We start from the raw sequence: 18,193 nt of genomic DNA, 5'->3' as shown, positions 1-18,193 counted from the left end.
AGGATAATATTAGGATTTAGGCTCATTATCATTTTTTACTTTAATTATTATTACATTTTTCAAACTAAAAGGCTTACGTTGTGCTGTTTCAAGCACATAGCAAATATTACCTGAAAAGGGTTTCTTAATTAAATAAAAATATGGATTCTTATTATCATTTTTCATATATTTTATATATTTTTTTTATTATGAGCCTAAAATCTAGCCCATTAATGTTGTAAAAGTTGAGATTAATTAAAGTACAGTGAAAGTAAATATAAAGGCAAGTCAGAATCAGTCAGAATTATGTTTCAGTTGTAATGTATTTTGACATAAGTAAGTTTTTTTTTTATATTTCTTTTAAAAATTGATTTACATATTGAAGTAATTTTTTTATTGTTATTATTTTTATAAGTAAAAGTTTTTCGAAAAAGCAAGACTGCTTTTGGATTTTTGTTGTCCTAATCATTATTTCGTTAAAAATATTTTTTGTATCGAAAAGATATGTTTAGTGTTGTGAATAATATGTGCAGTGTTGTGCAATGTATGCGTAAGGGATGGGGTGAGCTTTGTTATGCACAATATCGATTATGTTTTTGTATGCGACCAAAAAGTTAAATAATATAAAAAGTATTGCAATACCATTCATGTGTTTAATTTCTCCAACTTTCAAAATGCCTTAAAAAATTATTAAGTTTTCATAAATTTAAAATATTACTTAACAACTCTATAGTTGACACTTAGTATTTCATTTTTATATGTAGAATAGTAATAAAAATATTAAATATATCTTTTAATCATAAATAACAAGGCATAATCGATTTATTGTCTAATATCTTTTTGATAATGATAATTGTAAATATATAAGTTTACAATATTAAATTAGTCACCACTATAAGGTTAACTTAGCTGTACTCTTTGACACTGACTTTTTACATTATCTGTGACATTCACCTCCGCGCCGCGGCCGCGCTCCGTCCGTCATTAAATCAAATTAGTAGCAGTTGATGGATATAATTGTAAAATAAAAATCTAGTATTTTAATACTAGATTGAGTGTTTGTGTAATATTAAAATAAATAAAACAATGCTTCGGCCGCTTGTAAATGCGTTTTGGAATGAGGATGTGTGGTTACCGCCTAATACTACATGGTCGGACCTCGCGCCCGGGCCCGATAAGGCAGTGGTGTATACGGACCATCGTCATGTCTTCTTCCCTATACCGTTAGCGCTGGTTTTCATAACCATACGCTATGTACTGGAGAGGTAAGTGTAACCTGTCAAGTATAAATAATTGGGACACCGTCACGCACTTAGTTTTCGGGGGCGTAAACGGTACCTTGAGTCATAAGTTTTTTGTGCTATCATGAATTATACATCGTAACTTTCAACGTAAATTTATAAATAATATTGTTTTTTTAATATTTTTCATATTGCATTTTCAAATTATTGCTAATTTATAGTATACAAATTGTTTTATAAATTTTTCTTTACTTACTTCCTGATCGAAAAATGTATTTATTTTATATTTTATGTAATTGTTTATCTTATCACTAATAATAACTTGTCTTAATATATTAAGTTTATTATCGTCATGTGACATTGAGCCTGTTTTCTTGATAAATATTTTATTTTACTATTTATATTGTTATTCACTTTAATGTACAATTTTATTCATATTACAAAAACAGTGACAAAATATTGTGATTATAAAATATAATTCAGTTTAAATTTCATGCAATATTATTCATTATATCTATATATTACCTAATTTTCTAATAAAATAAAATATTTGTAGGTTATTATTAATTTTTAAATATTTTCTTGAGCATGAATCACACTTTATTACATTTATCGCATGGATTAGATTTAGGATTAACATCATTGACTCATCCAAACTATAAAATCCTAGTAATTTTTTAAATTGCTTTTTTAATTCTTAACTGAACTCTATGTAAATTGAATTATTATTCAAATATTTTGATAAATATAAAGTGATGCTTGCATTTCCAAATGCTTAATATATATTACAGTGACAAAAATACTACAATATTTGATAAATCCTTAAATGATAAAATATCTGTAGAATATGTGTCACAGAGATAAAATTTATTTAACTTTATATCAGATAATATAATCTTATCTTAATAATAATTTATATCTTTATATCTTAAAATTGAAATTTTTGCTACATAAAAATGTTCATAAAATATTAAGAAGACAATATTTTTCACAATGAAGGTTAAAGGTATATTTTTGCAAAAGACTATTAATCATATAATAAGGTGGTGACTGTGAATGTAATGGTTGAGGGTTCAATCCCCAATCAGGGAAAACAATAAGTATTATTTCCACATTCTGGCCTAAGGCTAACTCTTTAAGTGTTGCATTGATTTTAACCAATCAACCCTGGTTGAGTTTACAAAGCAGAAAAAGATTTGCCTTAAAACTCACTCCCCCTAATTAACCTGCTAGCACCTAGCAAATACTGTGTGAGGCTAGATTTAAGAAAATATGGGACTGTATTTAGACAGGCCTATTTGTTTTGATAGATTCAGGTAGATAAGCAACATCTTCCCTTAGTATATTAGTTCCGGTTCATTTACTTAACTAATATTTTTAAAAAAGCTTTGAAATATGTTATATTCAATTTATTAACATAATATAATAAAATAATAATTTATTTATTGAGAATATTTATGACATATCATAATATAAGGCAAAGTGTTATATTATATTTATAACTATGTATGTTTTGTTTTAGATTTGTGTTTGCACCGTTTGGTCGTTATCTAGGCATTAAGGGATCAAAACCTAAGAAACCACTGCCAAATTCTAAACTAGAAGCTGTATATAGATCACCTATAACCAAACAGGTATTTTTTTAAAATATATTTTATATTATGTCAATGATGCAGGTTCAACCGTCATTTGAAAGGTTAAATGTCTTAAGACTTGTTTCTTTCTGTAAGCATAGGAGATCTGTGAAAAACGGAAACAGAACTGTGTGGAAAGAATGGAAAAATAAATATGAATATATTATATAGGTAACATTTTCTTTATGAAATATAAAATGTATAATTATATTGATGCACTTATTAAAAATCATGACTGACTCTTTTTTCATTGCATTCATTGTACTTTTATTGCTATTGTGTTTTGCACTTATATTGTGAAGCCTATAAAAAGTATGTAGTTTATTAATATTCAAATTAGAATATTAATAAGAATGCAGGGAGCATTCTAAAGTTGCTGAAGTTATTTTAAGTTAGTTATAAATTTGATTGTTTTGCATTATTTGTAAACTCAACTAAACTTAAACTTAAACTTATTTATGGATATTTTTATTCTGTGGTTGACACTAGTATCAGATATTGTTAAACCATGCTATTTTAGTATTAATAAATTAGTTCATAAAAAATATATTGTTGTAACAAAGTAGGTTACTTACTATATACAAGCCAATTATACAATACAATACAATACAATACAATACATACAATATAGTATTAGAACCCACTACCATTGAATTCTATTTAAATAAACTGTTATTATTATTATTATTGCTGGAACTTCTTAAATTACATGTATGTACGTTATGAGCAAATTGATCCAACTATATTAATTAAAAGGACTGTACATCTCTAATTTACTTGTGATGTGGGTATATCCGATGCGGGCAGGATGAATAACGCTATAATTAATATTTAAAAAAATGAGAACAGTCGGGCGCAGTCGCATGGTCATAAAAGTGTGATTGAAATCGCGACAGGTTGCACTCGAGAAAATGAAATATTTTCATTTCTTAGCTCTAGTGTCGAGGCAAAACGCGGCGTTGAGTTTCGCCACTCAACAGAGCTCCAGAATTCAGTGGATAAGTTCCTTCGGCTAGGTGCTGTGTGCGGGATACTGCGTGAATCTGAAAATAATAACCCCGAAAGCGTGTTCGTAAAAATGAGACATATAATAAAAAATAATCACTTTTTTTTAAACAAAAATAGCTAAGCTTATCTCAGCCATTAAGCGTAGATTGTCTTAATGTGTTTTAAACAATGGCTAGCTGTGGGAGAATGCCAATTGGAAAATAACGAGTGCTCCAGTTACTGACTGACTGACTGACTGGACATTTGCATGACGATTTATATAACTTAACTGTTATATACTTTTAGAATAGAATGGGAATTTTAGTGACACATTTCTCTACATATTTTTATTTGATAAATAATAAGAAAACTTCTGTCGTATTTTTGTGGCACTGCGTGTGGAGTGGCGGAACTTAACGCCTCGCTTTCACCTTGTTACCAGAGCGAAAATAGTGTTTTATTCCGAATTTAGCAGGGTAGGCAGAGGTAAACTAGTGTCAAACCTCCCTTCTCAACTTTCCGTCTCTTTTAGCTTAATTAATTGCATTTAGTAGCATTTTGTATTTAAATGATTGTCAACAACGAGTTTTGTCTTCCCAAACCGCGAGAACGAAAATATTTTTAAATGTAGACTATTAGCGATAGCAATAAGTTGTTATCTTAAGAATTCTATTCCAATATAAATTATATAATACAAATAATAATATAAAAACTGGTCTATTCAATAATAGTAATAATAGACACAACATTCTCACGTAGACAAAACTTCCTGGTTTTACTAGAAAATATAATTTTAAAGTAATTTAAATAATTGTAATAATAATATGTGAAACAGTGTATTTGGAGTGGTTAATTAGGTTATTTATACGCGAGATACGGTCTCACCTTTGCCACTTGCTATAAATGAACTCATACAATGTCAATGATGTCCTGATTTTTTATATAAATACGTGAAAAATATATTAAAAAAATAATAAAAAAAAAAAACAGCATCACGCTGTTCTGCATATAGCAGGTTAGGCAGAAGGAACCTAGTGTTAAGGCACTCTGTTCCCCACTTTTCGTTTGGTGGAGAGGAACGCAACTCCAGGCTTGCCTTGGTGCCAGCAAATCCATGGAAATATTAATAAAGAATAGTTGATATCACCTAGTGGGTGTCGAACCCATAACCCAAGCATTTACCATTGCGCCATAACGGCTTTAAAATTATTATAAAAATGTTTATAGTTCATTATTATAACTACCATTATAAAAATATAGTATGTGGTGGATCAAAAGAAGCCATAAATGATAGGAATTTTAATCTTTCACTTGTTACGTTTCTGCTAGTTCAAACGGCGTACGAGCATTTATATATAATCTTATTAATTTATTTAAGATACGTTTTTCTTCTACTTAAATAAATTATGTCACATTAGAATTATTTTTTATTAGATATTTCCGATAAACTGTTATAGGTTGTAAAAAAATAATTAAAACACTTAATAAGACTATAGGCAATATAGAAATATTTTTCAAAGCGTGACTGTAATTTTTGTATTACCTATAGCATTTACGATAGTGCGTCCTCGCGGCGTTGACTTCCGCCACTCAACACACGATGCCTCGATTTGGTAGAAAGTGGGGAAAGGAGTGTCTTAACACTAGGTTTACACTGCCTACCCAGCAACAAGCGTGATACAGCGTGAAACTAAAAAAATGTTCCTTATGTTCCTTATGGTAGAAAAATAAATATTAATAAGACTGTAACATAGTTGGGACATATTTGTCAATACGTGATGAACTATGAATGAAAAATGTATATTTATATAGTGTTTTCCTCATGTGGTTAGACAAAGTGGCGCTCTACACGCATTGTTCCTCAAAGTGGTTGAACTGTGAACCTATTGGTAACCTTTACCTTCCTCCGAATATGATAGCATTATAATGGTAATGTTTTTATCTAGTTTTGACTTATCAAGATATTGTGTGTTGAACGGCGGAACTTAACGCCGTATTGAATCTTATAAATATGAGCAAATGGAAATTATTAAAATTTGTTTATTATTTTAGAGTTTTTTGGTGAATATCGCTGTCCTAATCGTGGTTAAAGTCAAATATTTACAGCTTTTTTCAAGTAAAATAATAATATCGTATATAAAAAAAATAGCTTAATATTTAGTAAACCACTTATCGATGAAGCGTGGCTGGTTGTCATTCATTTCAAGTACGCTTGAAACAAAAAGATCTTCAAGACACATTACCCTGTTCTACTTTTTTTTTGCTCAAACTGTGACCTAGAGAAATATCTCCGTAACTATTGTATTAGAGGCCAGTTGTAGCGCATAGGCTCAAATGTGACTGTAAGTGCGACAGGTTGTGAGTTCGATTCCCACTCGAGGGAATGACATATTTAGTATTTCCATTCCCATCGCTAGATAAAGTTCAGGATAAATATTTTTTTTATTATACTTATTACAATATAGAAATGTTTCTTATTGTGTATAATTAAAGTATTTAATAATAAGTGTGTAGTACGTAGTAGGTTAAAATTATAATGTTTCATAAATAAAATAGCTACTATGCAAGCAATTTAGCACAAGCTTGGCTTGGTTGGCTCACAATCATCGCTGTATCCCGCATGTAGAAGGGTTGACAGGAGGAGCCTAGTGTTAAGAAACTTCGCTGCAATCTTTTCTTTTAGTGTTAAGGCACTCCGCTGCCGAATTTCCGTCAAATTCTGGAGACATAGCGTGTTGTGGGGCGAAGAAATGAAAATATTAACTATTTCATTTCCTCGATTGGAGATCGAACCCACAAACTGTAGCGGTTACATGCTTCTGTCTCTGCGCTACGACTGCGCTCCTAGAGTATTTGGTTTAAATAAATTGTTTTAGAAAAGATATAAAAGTGACTGAGAATTTGTACGTAGCAGGATTTGAACCTGCAACTCTTGGAAGCCCTCCAATTATTTACTATCAAAAAAGTATTTTTCTTTTATTAATAGTGTTTTATTATTAGTGTACACTTTAAAAATAATTAATATACCTCCATTTATTTTTTTATGTATTCTTCTCACGATGTAACTATTACGTAGAAGGCCCTTTACAGTTCAAGGCTATTGCGTGTTGAACTGTGGAACTTAACGCCGCGGTTTTTGTCTAACGTAATGAGAAAATTGAACCCAGAACCATCGCACTTACAGTCCAAAGGGTTATTAAACGTTATTTAAGCATTGTTAACTTTAAAATAGCTAGCTAATCTATATATATAAAATCGAAAGGTCACTCACTCATCACGAAATCTCAGAAACTACAAGTGCTAGGAATCTCAAATTTTGCATAGGATTTACTTATAGGACGTTGGTGCTCGCTAAGACGGGAATTTGTAATATTCGACTTCTAAGGGGTTGTTTTTGGGGTCGAAAGTTTGTATCAAACTTCGTTACGACAATTGCTAATAGTCTCAAATTTGGCATAGACGTCACTAGGACGTAGTCATGGAGACATCCATTAATAATAACATAGCTCACGCGGGTGTAACCGCGAGCGGGCCGCTAGTATTCAAATTCAAATTCAAAATATTCTTTATTCAAATAAACTATAAAAGCACTTTTGAATCGTCGAATGTACATGTCAACAAAAAAGCTACCACCGGTTCGGAAGGCAGTTCTGCTGAGAAGAGCCGGCAAGAAACTCAACAGTTGCTCTTTTTAAAGTCAATGGTATATTTTACTATTACATTAGTTGGCAGCTGTCCTGCCTGACATTCAATAGACATTAATTCCATACATGTTTATCCTCTAAATATTCTTGAACAGTGTAATAAGCTTTACTTGTTAGAATTATTTTTACAGATATTTTAAATTTTGGTAGTGGCAAACTAAGAATACACTGCGGAATTTTATTAGTATATTAGTTATTATAATATTAGTATATTATAATAACTATTATAGGTCAAAATGTGAATGTCATACATTTAAAATTATGTTTATTAAAAAATGTGTCCTTCCTCATTTTGTCAAGTATGCATTATTAACTTTACCTATAGAAAAATTACCAGTCGTTTTGTCTTCTTATATAATGTTATTGTAATTTTATGCATAATGTCACCTTGAAAACAGGTTTTCTCAGTATCTCATACTATTATTGATGGTTTTAGAAGTCTATTATTACTTTTAAGATATATTTGTACTGAAAAATATTACCCATATATGGAAGTGAGACATATTTTAGTTGTATAGTTTTTATACTAAAATGTGTTTTGTTTAGTTTTACGGTGTATCTCGCACATAGCAGGGTAGGCAGAGGGTACCTGGGGACCTTGTGTTAAAACACTCCTTACTTCTCCTCCTTACTCCGTTCCTTTTAAGGAATGGATGGATGTATTATTTAATATTTTCATTTCTTTCACGCTATATCCTACACAGCAGGGTAGTCAGAGGGAACCTAGTCTTAAGAAACTCCGTTCCCCATTTTCCATCGATTTCTGGAGGCATTGACCTGCGCCACGAGTCTACGACTGACCTGAAGAAAAAACATGTTGATTTTCATTATTTCATTTTTTAAAGGTATTTGTAAAGGCCTTCTTTCTTTCAAAATTTTCCTCACACGACACAAGATATTAAACAAACGGCCTAATAATGAGTAAATCTTTCACTCTATGTATAAATATTTAGAAGAACATATTTATCTCGATCTGACACCGTACTGGTTTATTTAGAACGAATACTTTCAATATACATTTTTTTTTAATAAATTCTTTGTAGTAATATGTAATTTGTTATTTTTAAAATGTTTATATATTATATAGTTAGCGTTACGCTGTATCCCGCACATGGTAGGGTAGGCAGAGGGAACATGGGAACCTAATGTAAGACACACCGTTTCCCCCACTACATTTATTACGTTCTTATTAAGAGCACGGCGCTAGTTGCGCCACTCAACAGACACTGTGGAAAATAGAGAGTGGAGTGTCTCGAGTCACTAGATTTTCTCTGATAAAGCGCGAGGTTAAAAATATAAACGTAGGATAAATAGAATGTGAATCCATTATATACATTATAAGTAGGTTAAAACTTGAAATACTTCTATAGTAGTAGTTTATATTTACATTATTAATGTTACCTTGATGCGAACGTACAGTTAATAAACCTCAAAAATTAATGGCTTAAACGGATTAAGACGTTTACGAACGCAGTTTATATCAAAAATGCGGAAGATGCGTGAAAATCAAAGAAATCTATATATAACGTGTATAAATATAAGCCGTGCTTGCTTCTATCTATTATTTGTAATATAGTAGCTCGTACGAAAGATATGTATTTTTCATCAGTTGATACAGTTTCACGCTTTATCCCGCTCAGAACAGAGTAGACAGAGGGAACCTAGTGTTAAGACACTATGTTTCAGGAAGTATTGCATGTTGATTGGGGGAACTCAACGTTTTGCCTCAACACCATAATAAATTATATAAGTATATAAATGTAATATAACAGGAAATAAAATTCTCGAGTGGGGATCGAACCCACAACCAGTCGTCTTTACGGCCACACACTTGTGCCCTTCGCCTCGACTGGCCTTAAAGAATACGAGTGTTACGATATCTCTAGTAGACCAATTTTAAGGATAATTTGTTAAATAAGAATCGCTTTATATCGCTTTACCTGTACGAAATATAAAGGGGGAAAACCATATGTAGCTTGCATATAAATATATGAGCTATATATATAGTTACAATAATGACTTTCATTTTTTAACTTCCTCGATTTAGCGTCTATGAGGCCCTTCTGTAAATGATGGTTAGTAAGATCCACTGCAAAGAAATACCTAATATTATTTATTAAAAACGTTTTACGCTTTATTCCGTATATAGCAAATTTTTTTCCTTTCTTTGGCATGAGAGAATACTTAAATCAATAAAAATGGAAAACATTTTCTTGTTGTTTTAACACGTGAACTTGGTCCCCAAACATTTAAACCTTTTTTTTTTTTAATTTATTGATTAAGAAATATTGTACTAAATATCGCCATAGACGATCTAATCCTTAGAATTATTAAGTCAGAAGTGGTAAATTTTTTGCTTTAAAAAATCTGAAACTCTTCGTGAATAGATCGCGTGCTATTAATAATTATGATAATATTGTTAATTAAATATATTTCTAATTATACAATTACAAATTATATTAGTTTTTTGAGGCGCAAATGGTATTTAATGGCGCATGGCGCAAGTGTGTGACTGTAAGCGTGTTGTGGATTCGATTCCAACTCGAAAAATGAAATATTTAATTATTTCACTTCTTCGCTCTAGTTGCGAGTTGAGTTGAGTTTTGCCACGCCATGTCTCCAGAAATCAGCGAAACGTGGAGAGTGGAGTGTCGTAACACTAAGTTTCCTCTGCCTATCCTTCTACATGCGGCATACTCTGTGAATCTGAAAAAAAAAACAGTATTTTTTATTTTAGTCTTTTTTTCAGCAATTATGTGCCCTAGCGAAGCAATTGGATATGTCCGAACGGCAAGTCGAGCGTTGGTTGCGTAAACGGAAGTGTCAAGACAAACCCTCTACTCTCGTCAAATTCTGCGAGAATGCCTTCAAATGTACATTCTATATTGTCAATTTCTCCTTTGGACTCTACATATTGTGGGACAAGAACTGGTTGTGGGACATAGATCAGTGTTACATTGGATATCCTCATCAGGTGAGCTGAAGATATGATAATAATATTGGCATATCATTCTATTCTTTATTCTTTAAAAACGGAGTATTTTGACACTAGATTCCTTTGCTTACCCTGCCATTTGGAGGATAAAGCGTGAAAGTTAAAAAAATATAGCGTTATAATATCGCCTTTGACTTACTCTACTAAAATGTCAAGAATTAGCAAGAATCGTTTTATTTTTTGTCATAATTTATCATAATACCAACTACGATCTGCTCTGGTTACGCAAGGTCTTGCTGCGTAACCTTTATAAAAAAAAAAACAAAAAAAATTGTCTGGTAATAATAAATGGCGCGAGAATTGGGGTAATAGTAATTTACCTTTGTGTGTAACCGTCGTAATTTTATTAATGTATTTTAAGCTGTTCACAAGGGTGTATGTAGAGTTGAGTATTCCTTCTGTCTGCTTAAAAGGTTCCACTAGGTGAAACGCAAATGATTTTAAAACAATTTAGCAACGTTAGAAACGGAATGTCTCAACACTATTTCTTAAGGTATAAGTAACTAAATTAAAAAGCAGCTACCCTTAACCATTATGTATTACAATCAAATTCCCCATCAATTCCCAGGGTCTCACAACAGACGTGTGGTGGTACTACATGATCAGCGCCGCGTTCTACTGGTCGCTGACGCTGTCGCAATTCTGGGACGTGCGCCGGAAGGACTTCTGGCAGATGTTCGTGCACCACATCGCCACCATCGCGCTGCTCTCCTTCAGCTGGGTCTGCAACCTGCACCGGATCGGGACCCTGGTCCTCCTTTTACACGACTGCGCTGATATATTTGTTGAGGTGATTATTTGATTTGGTGTTGTTGTTGTTTTTTTTTACTGATGATTAAACACTACATATGTATTCCTTAATAAAATACATTGTCAGATTGTCTGATATATTTGCTTTGATATCTAAAAAAAAATATGTAAAATAATTTTATCATAGGATCCCTCTTCCTACCATACAATGCTCCACAGATAAAAAATATTGGTAAAACGGATAGTTTTTATACCCACGCCTTTAGTAAATTAGTTTATAATACGTTCATGTTTTCTAATTTAATGTCACGCTACTATGCTTAGAGCCCATCACCATAAAAATTAAAGTGCCAGATTTTTTTTTAATTTGAATTGTTTTAATTTCTTAGTATCTTGTTTTTGTACACTTCTGAACCGTATCATGTAATGATAAAACAATTACAGTATGTTAACACATTAATTAACCTAATATTTAAATTTTAAATTTGCTAATTTAAATGTGTTACACATTTTTTTCTAAAAATATCTCATTTTTGTTGAAATATGTCTATTAAAAGTATATTATATATTAAACTTTTTTTTTACCGCGGCTTCGCCCGCGTGGGCAAACACATTAACAGAATTGTGTAAGGTTGACGTAACTCTGACTACAGTGTGTTAGTAGTTTAGTTCGAAACTATTAATATGATAAAGCCTTCCTCGATAAATGGACTAATCATAACCAGCTTCAGGCTGTATCCTGTATATGTCAGGGTAGGTAGGGGAATCTAGTGTTAAGACACTCAGTTCCCCACTTTTCCCCGATTTTTTCAAAGCATTGCGTGATGAGTGGCGGAACTCAGCGCCGGGCTTTTGCCTTACTGCCAGAGTAAAGAAATAAAAATATAAATAAATATTAGAAAATATCTATAGTATATAGATATATAAAATTAAAATAAAGTAATAATAAGTTCATCAACCCACATTCCAGTCGGTGAAAGCGGCGAAGTACGCGAGTTATCAGAAGCTGTGTGACACACTGTTCCTGGGTCTCATCGTGACGTGGATCAGCACCAGAGTTGGCATTTACCCCTTTTATATTATATGGAGGTAATATACTATAAAATAAATAAATAAATAAATAGCAGGGTAGGCTAGGGGAACCTGGGAACCTAGTGTTAAAACAAACTTTCTGCCTATTTCTGATTCGCATTGCGTATTGAGTGGCGGAACTCAACGCTGCGCTTTTTCTTATTATCAGATCATTGCAACAAAATGAAAGTAATTCATCCACCGAGTTAGTAATCGAACTCATAACCATCGCGTTTACTATCGCGTTTACAAGACGTTATGCTTATTAAGTATTTTTTATTTTCCTGCTCCGCCAAAACAAAGCGTGGCGTGGTAACTATTGATAAATGTATTTTAAAATATTATAAGAATTTAATGTTTATATAAATCACTGAATTAAAAATAATTTTCTAACACATTACTTCCTTTTTTCCAGTACGTCTATCCGTGCCCCCATGCTGTTGCCGATGTTCCCAGCGTACTATATATTTAATTCTCTACTTTGCTTGCTTCTGGTATTGCATATTGTATGGACGTGTCTGATATTGCAAATAGCGTACAAAGCTCTTAAGGTTGGACAGGTAATATTGTTTTTATATATTTATTTTTTGTATTAGTGTTTAAATATAAAATTAAATTCCATTAATTATAGTTGAAACTAGATTAAGCGGACTAATTATTATTGTGACACCCAGGACGCATTATTTCTTAATAATACGGGTGGCGGAGTTTAACGCAGTACATTGTTAGCAGATTGAAACTATAATTTTCATATCTATGTTGACCAATTGAAATTTGTACTCATAGTTACTATATTATGGAAATTAAAGCATATGTCTATCGAAATACTGATATGTGAAAAAGATTTCTCCCTTTTTACAAACTTTTGCAGATGGAAGAGTATTAAATTTGGCATAGTTTATATTGAAAAAAAGGGTTAATGTTTTTTTTTTTTTAAAAACGCATAAATACACACGTTACTGAAACTGGTGTTTCACAATACACACTTCAGTATGAAGTAACTTAGGAGTCGAGAAATGTAGTATTTTAACATCTTAAATGGTCTTCAATATTTTTCATATGAATTAATATAAATTTCAGATGGACGGCGACATAAGGAGTTCTAGTTCCGAGTTGAGTGATAGTCCAAACCACTCCGACCACAGTCCATCAAGGAATAATAAAAAGAAGTGAGGTTTTTTTTTGTATTATGTTTTATAGGAGAGTATATGGTCTCTCTTTTTTCCCTCTTTTTGCGTTTATTGTATTCTTTTGTCTTTTATGTTCATTTTGTACCCTGTATATTGTGGGGTAGGTTGTGGAAACATTGTGTAAAAATACTCTGTTACCCATTTTCCGCCTAATTTTCGAGATATTGCGTGCTTAGCGAACTCCGCGCTATGTCTTATTAGAGCGAGGAAATGCAAATAATTGTTTCCCTCGAGTAGAAATGGAACTCAAAGCTGTCACGTTTACAGTTTAGATGTTGTGCCACCACGCCGTGACGGTCTCTTGTATTCTTTACTTTTCTTAATAAGAAAAGGGCATCGAGTTTTATTTATAATAGTGAAATTATCTCTAGAAGAGATTTTTTTAGCAACAAATATATTAAGTATTTTCAAATATGAATATTAATATTATATCTATTATTTTCAGAACAACGTAAGGGGTTCCACCGATATTTCAAAGTTAAGCTAAATACAGGATCTCGGGTGTCTGCTTTTTATATATACTTAAGTACCTTACCTGTTTCTAAACGAAAATAACTTACCATTAACTTATCTGACACATAATTTACGATGTTATCTTATAGATAAGTTAACAGGAAGTTATCAACAAGTTGTATAATAGCTTGAATGTTATATTATATGAATATATTAATCTGGTTTAATATTGTGAAGTATTTTGTATGAGAATTTTTGTAATGTAAGAGTTTTTTTCTAAATATTTCATATTATTTGTGAATGTAAAATATTCTAGTGTAACGTGACAGGCATTATTAAAAAAATAGTCTACAATTTTTTTTTATCAATATTTTGAATTATGTTAATTTAATTATTATTTTTATAATTAATGTAGTACTGATTTTTTTAAAAAAAAAATGTAAACTATGTTTTTTTTAGTAAAAGATGGAGGCATTTTGTTGTGTTCTGTAAACTATAAATAATTAATAATAACAATAATTATAGGTAAAATATTAAATTAAAAGTTGTAATTTATGAATGTTTTCTCTTTGTAAATGTGACTGTGTCTATACATGTGCTATACTATAACTATATATAAACAGTTGATTAGTAAAAAATATGTTTATAATTCAACGCCTATTGACGTTGTATTGACATCTGACAGATGTTCCGCCATTTTGTTCTTTTTTCAATTTCACAAAAATTGTTTATATAATTTTTATTTAAACAAAATTTTTATATTGATTTAATTTTAGTCAATTTCTAATTATCTATACTTATAATAAAATCGTAAAAGGGTCGGTATCTGTACTTGAAAGATATTTAAAAAAAATGTTATTGGGAACCTTTATTAACGTAATAGAACCCAAAACAATAATTTTCAAAATTTTTTTCTGTTTGTGTTTGTCTGTGCGTTTGTTATCGCTAATCTCAGAATTGGCTTAACCGATTTAGATGTGGTTTACACTATTGTATTCTGGCAAGCTTCCGAAAACATATAGGGCTTATTACAATCGGTTCATAAATAAAAAGGTTATGTCAATTTAAAGTACTTAGTTCGACAAATTTGCTAATTGCCATAACAGTTATTTTATACAATTGTTTTACTGAATTGACTGAATCTTTAGTTTTCGATTTCTTTATTGATATTTCTATTTCAAGTGGGCGTAGCCCCGCACGGGCCCTCTAGTTGTTAATAAAACGTTCAATGGGTATTGGAATTTTTCACAATGTAGTTTTTAATGGCGGATGTGTACTACGGGGACCACGTAGTTGTTTATATATATTCTTATTTATATATTTCCTTCAATGTCTATGCCTTATGTTTATATGAAAAATGTTATCATTTGTATTTTAAAGACTTTGGGGCATCGTGGCGCAATGGAACAGTATCTAACTAAACACGATAGTTGTTGGTTCGATTTCCGCTCGGTGGAATGAAGTATTGTCATTTCTTAGCTCTGGTATTCTTTCCGAGACTTACTTAAGCTTTTCTTCTGACAAAGCGTGCAAAAGAGTGTCCTAACACTAGGTTTCCTTAACATGAAGATAAAACAGTTGAAAGAATTCTTTAGTTGATTGTCCTGAAGTATATTCTAAAAGGAATAAAAAATCATATAAATATAAACATGGCCGTTATCTATTGAAACAATAATTCCTCATACTTTCCCTATTTACTTGTTATAATAAAAATAATTATATAGATAGTTAACAGCTAATGTCTGATGATATTATATATTATTCCATTATATATAAGAATGAAAGCATTTATATAATACTATATAAATTGTCAAATATTTTTAACCTGTGGATATTTTTCTATTCAAAACTGATTATTTTCTCTTCCAATTTCCGATAATGCTTTTTGATATTATGTCATTCGTGGTATTATTCAGTTGTATTCTGAATTTTATTTTTTGTATCTGCATAATACATATTTTCCTTTTTATAAATTATAATTTAAAATTAATTGCATTTTTTAATTGCAATACAAAGATCACCTACGAATTGTGATAAAAAAGAACAAAATTTTTATAATATTCAAGGAATTAATATTTTTTTGAAAACTGTATACTCATTACTTACACCAGTAAGCTATATTCCATTTATTTTTAATAAAATAAACCGCATATACAATATTTTGAACTATTTAAATCTATCTTTGTACCAATGTATAGAAGTAAGTCTCGAATATGATATTTATTATAATTATGTATTTCTATAAAAATAAATGCATGTAAAATATTTAAAATGGAATTTTTACAATAACTTTCCGAGTTTTGTATGAGGATGTATGTTGGTTGACTGGTTGTGTAACTTACGTTTCTTATACTTTAATATTGTAATACATTTTAAAGTAATAAGTTTTTTTATTAATAAAAAAGCTGTAATTTTGTGTCGTTAATTTAATAAATTATTATGATTTCCATATTGTTTCCTTTTTTTAATGAAAATATAAAGATTTGTACTATTTATGATGTAATTTTCTTGTAGCTTGTCTTGCATTCACCCAGTATGGATATAAAAAAAAAAAATCTTTGTCTTAGTAAAAATTGGGAATTAGATAAAAAAATAATAATATACAACCAGTGAATCAATAATTTTGATATTGAACTCTAGACATGAAAAACTGATAATATTTATATAAGAAATTAAAACATAAACTGAGAGTATAAGAAATTCATTTTTTTTTATTAAAAGGCAAATAATTTTAAATTTATTTGACCAGCTCAGCTCATTCCATTTTATATTACTGGTATAAAAATGTTAATCTTCCTTTTGTGCAGTCGTTTCTCGCTAGTTCTTCCTTTATAAATTACTTGCATATGTAATACATCGTCAAATAAATAATATTTGCTAATATATATTTTCTTCTCTAATTATCAAAAGAATTTCTGTTATTTGTTAGAGACTCGAGTAGATATTATAGCTACGAATTCTTTTAACATGGACGTATCTAGAGATATGTTCCGAGGTTTTTTTTTTGGTAGTATAATTTCTGGGGTGGGCACGTTTCTATATTATTAAGTTGACGATGTATGTATGTTGTATATATTGTGTCCAAAAAGTTCTATATCTAATTAAAAAACAATTTAATTTATATGAAATGTTTGTTATATGTATTAATAAGTTAACGGAATTAGTCATCGCGTTTAATACAAATTTAATATTGCACTTTGAAAAAGGTCGTCCACACGCAGCGGCACTGCCTCTCACTGTAAACGTGAGGGTTGTGGGTTCGATTCCCATTGAAGCAAGTGAATTATTGTCATTTTCTCACTGTGGTAATAATTGTTTAAAAAGCGTTTAGTTCTGCCAATCAGTATACAATATCTCAAAAATTAGCTTTTGCGTGGGGATCGGAGTGTTTTAAAGCAAGGTTCCCACTTCCCTTTGCCTCCCCGCTATATGCGTAACGTGAAGATAAAAAACGAAAAGAAAAAATAAGCATATAAAAATAATGTTTTCATTCGCAACATTTTTTATTTTAATTTTTGAATTTAATTATTTGGTGCATATTTTTCGTGTTGTGTAGGAATAAGATAAGTTTCGTTATTTTTGTGGTATTTTTTAAAGTCGATTTTGTATAAGTCACAAAAAAGAAAAATTAGTGTCTCTCGTCACTGTGTTTTGCGTTTTTTGCTTATTTAAGAGTCTTAAACGTTAGGTGGCAAAATATAGCACTTCACATTTTTTAACTAAATTATTATAACACAATATGAATGATATTATAAATATTATTCAAATTAAATGTATTCGTTATTTTGATGTGCACGTTTTAAATGTTAGATATTGCTCAATGTCTGCGGCGAACGCGTCCTCTACTCCTCCTCTCCTCTTCCTCCTCCCCCTCCCGTCTTCTACTACACATCGCAGGGCAATTTGTATAACAATTCTTTTTAAATTGTTTTAACATCTCTAGGGGGATTTGAACCAGTGATTAGTTGGCTTGTTTATTAACTTTCAAGAAATTTTTATGTATAGAAGCATTTTTGTAATATAAGTAATAATTTGGATTTTTGTTAGGAGTGAAATCAAAAAAAAATTAAGTAATTTTATGACAATGTTAAAAAATGTCGTTCTTCATAAAAAAACAAGATGCAGTTTGTAATAGTTATTAATATTTAATTAAATAATTTTAAAACAAATTGTTTAAATGTACAACTAG

General features: G+C 30.5%; 1 protein-coding gene across 1 annotated transcript; it reads left to right on the top strand.

The window, feature by feature from the left end:
• Window positions 1-928: 928 nt before the first annotated feature.
• LOC146540709 (ceramide synthase 5-like) lies at window positions 929-16,455 on the top strand. The gene is made up of 8 exons (XM_085197484.1): window positions 929-1,244; window positions 2,743-2,854; window positions 10,295-10,519; window positions 11,109-11,330; window positions 12,261-12,379; window positions 12,777-12,921; window positions 13,442-13,530; window positions 13,997-16,455. The coding sequence occupies exons 1-8, from the start codon at window positions 1,066-1,068 to the stop codon at window positions 14,004-14,006; spliced, it is 1,101 nt and encodes a 366-aa protein (XP_085053610.1). The 5' UTR covers window positions 929-1,065; the 3' UTR covers window positions 14,007-16,455.
• The last annotated feature ends 1,738 nt before the right edge of the window (window positions 16,456-18,193 follow it).

Source organism: Heliconius melpomene, chromosome 2 (genome assembly GCF_056956725.1).
Source record: "Heliconius melpomene rosina isolate 202511_hmr_F chromosome 2, ASM5695672v1, whole genome shotgun sequence".
Taxonomy (NCBI): domain Eukaryota; kingdom Metazoa; phylum Arthropoda; class Insecta; order Lepidoptera; family Nymphalidae; genus Heliconius; species Heliconius melpomene.
Note: the sequence above shows the minus strand (reverse complement) of the source record. Positions and strands in the feature narration are given on the sequence as shown.

Excerpts from the sequence above, each read along its gene's own strand:
- LOC146540709 (XM_085197484.1), top strand. The coding sequence starts at position 1,066 with ATGCTTCGGCCGCTTGTAAATGCGTTTTGGAATGAGGATGTGTGGTTA. Across the intron at positions 1,245-2,742 it reads ATACGCTATGTACTGGAGAG|ATTTGTGTTTGCACCGTTTG; the intron begins GTAAGTGTAACC and ends GTTTTGTTTTAG. Across the intron at positions 12,922-13,441 it reads AAGCTCTTAAGGTTGGACAG|ATGGACGGCGACATAAGGAG; the intron begins GTAATATTGTTT and ends TATAAATTTCAG.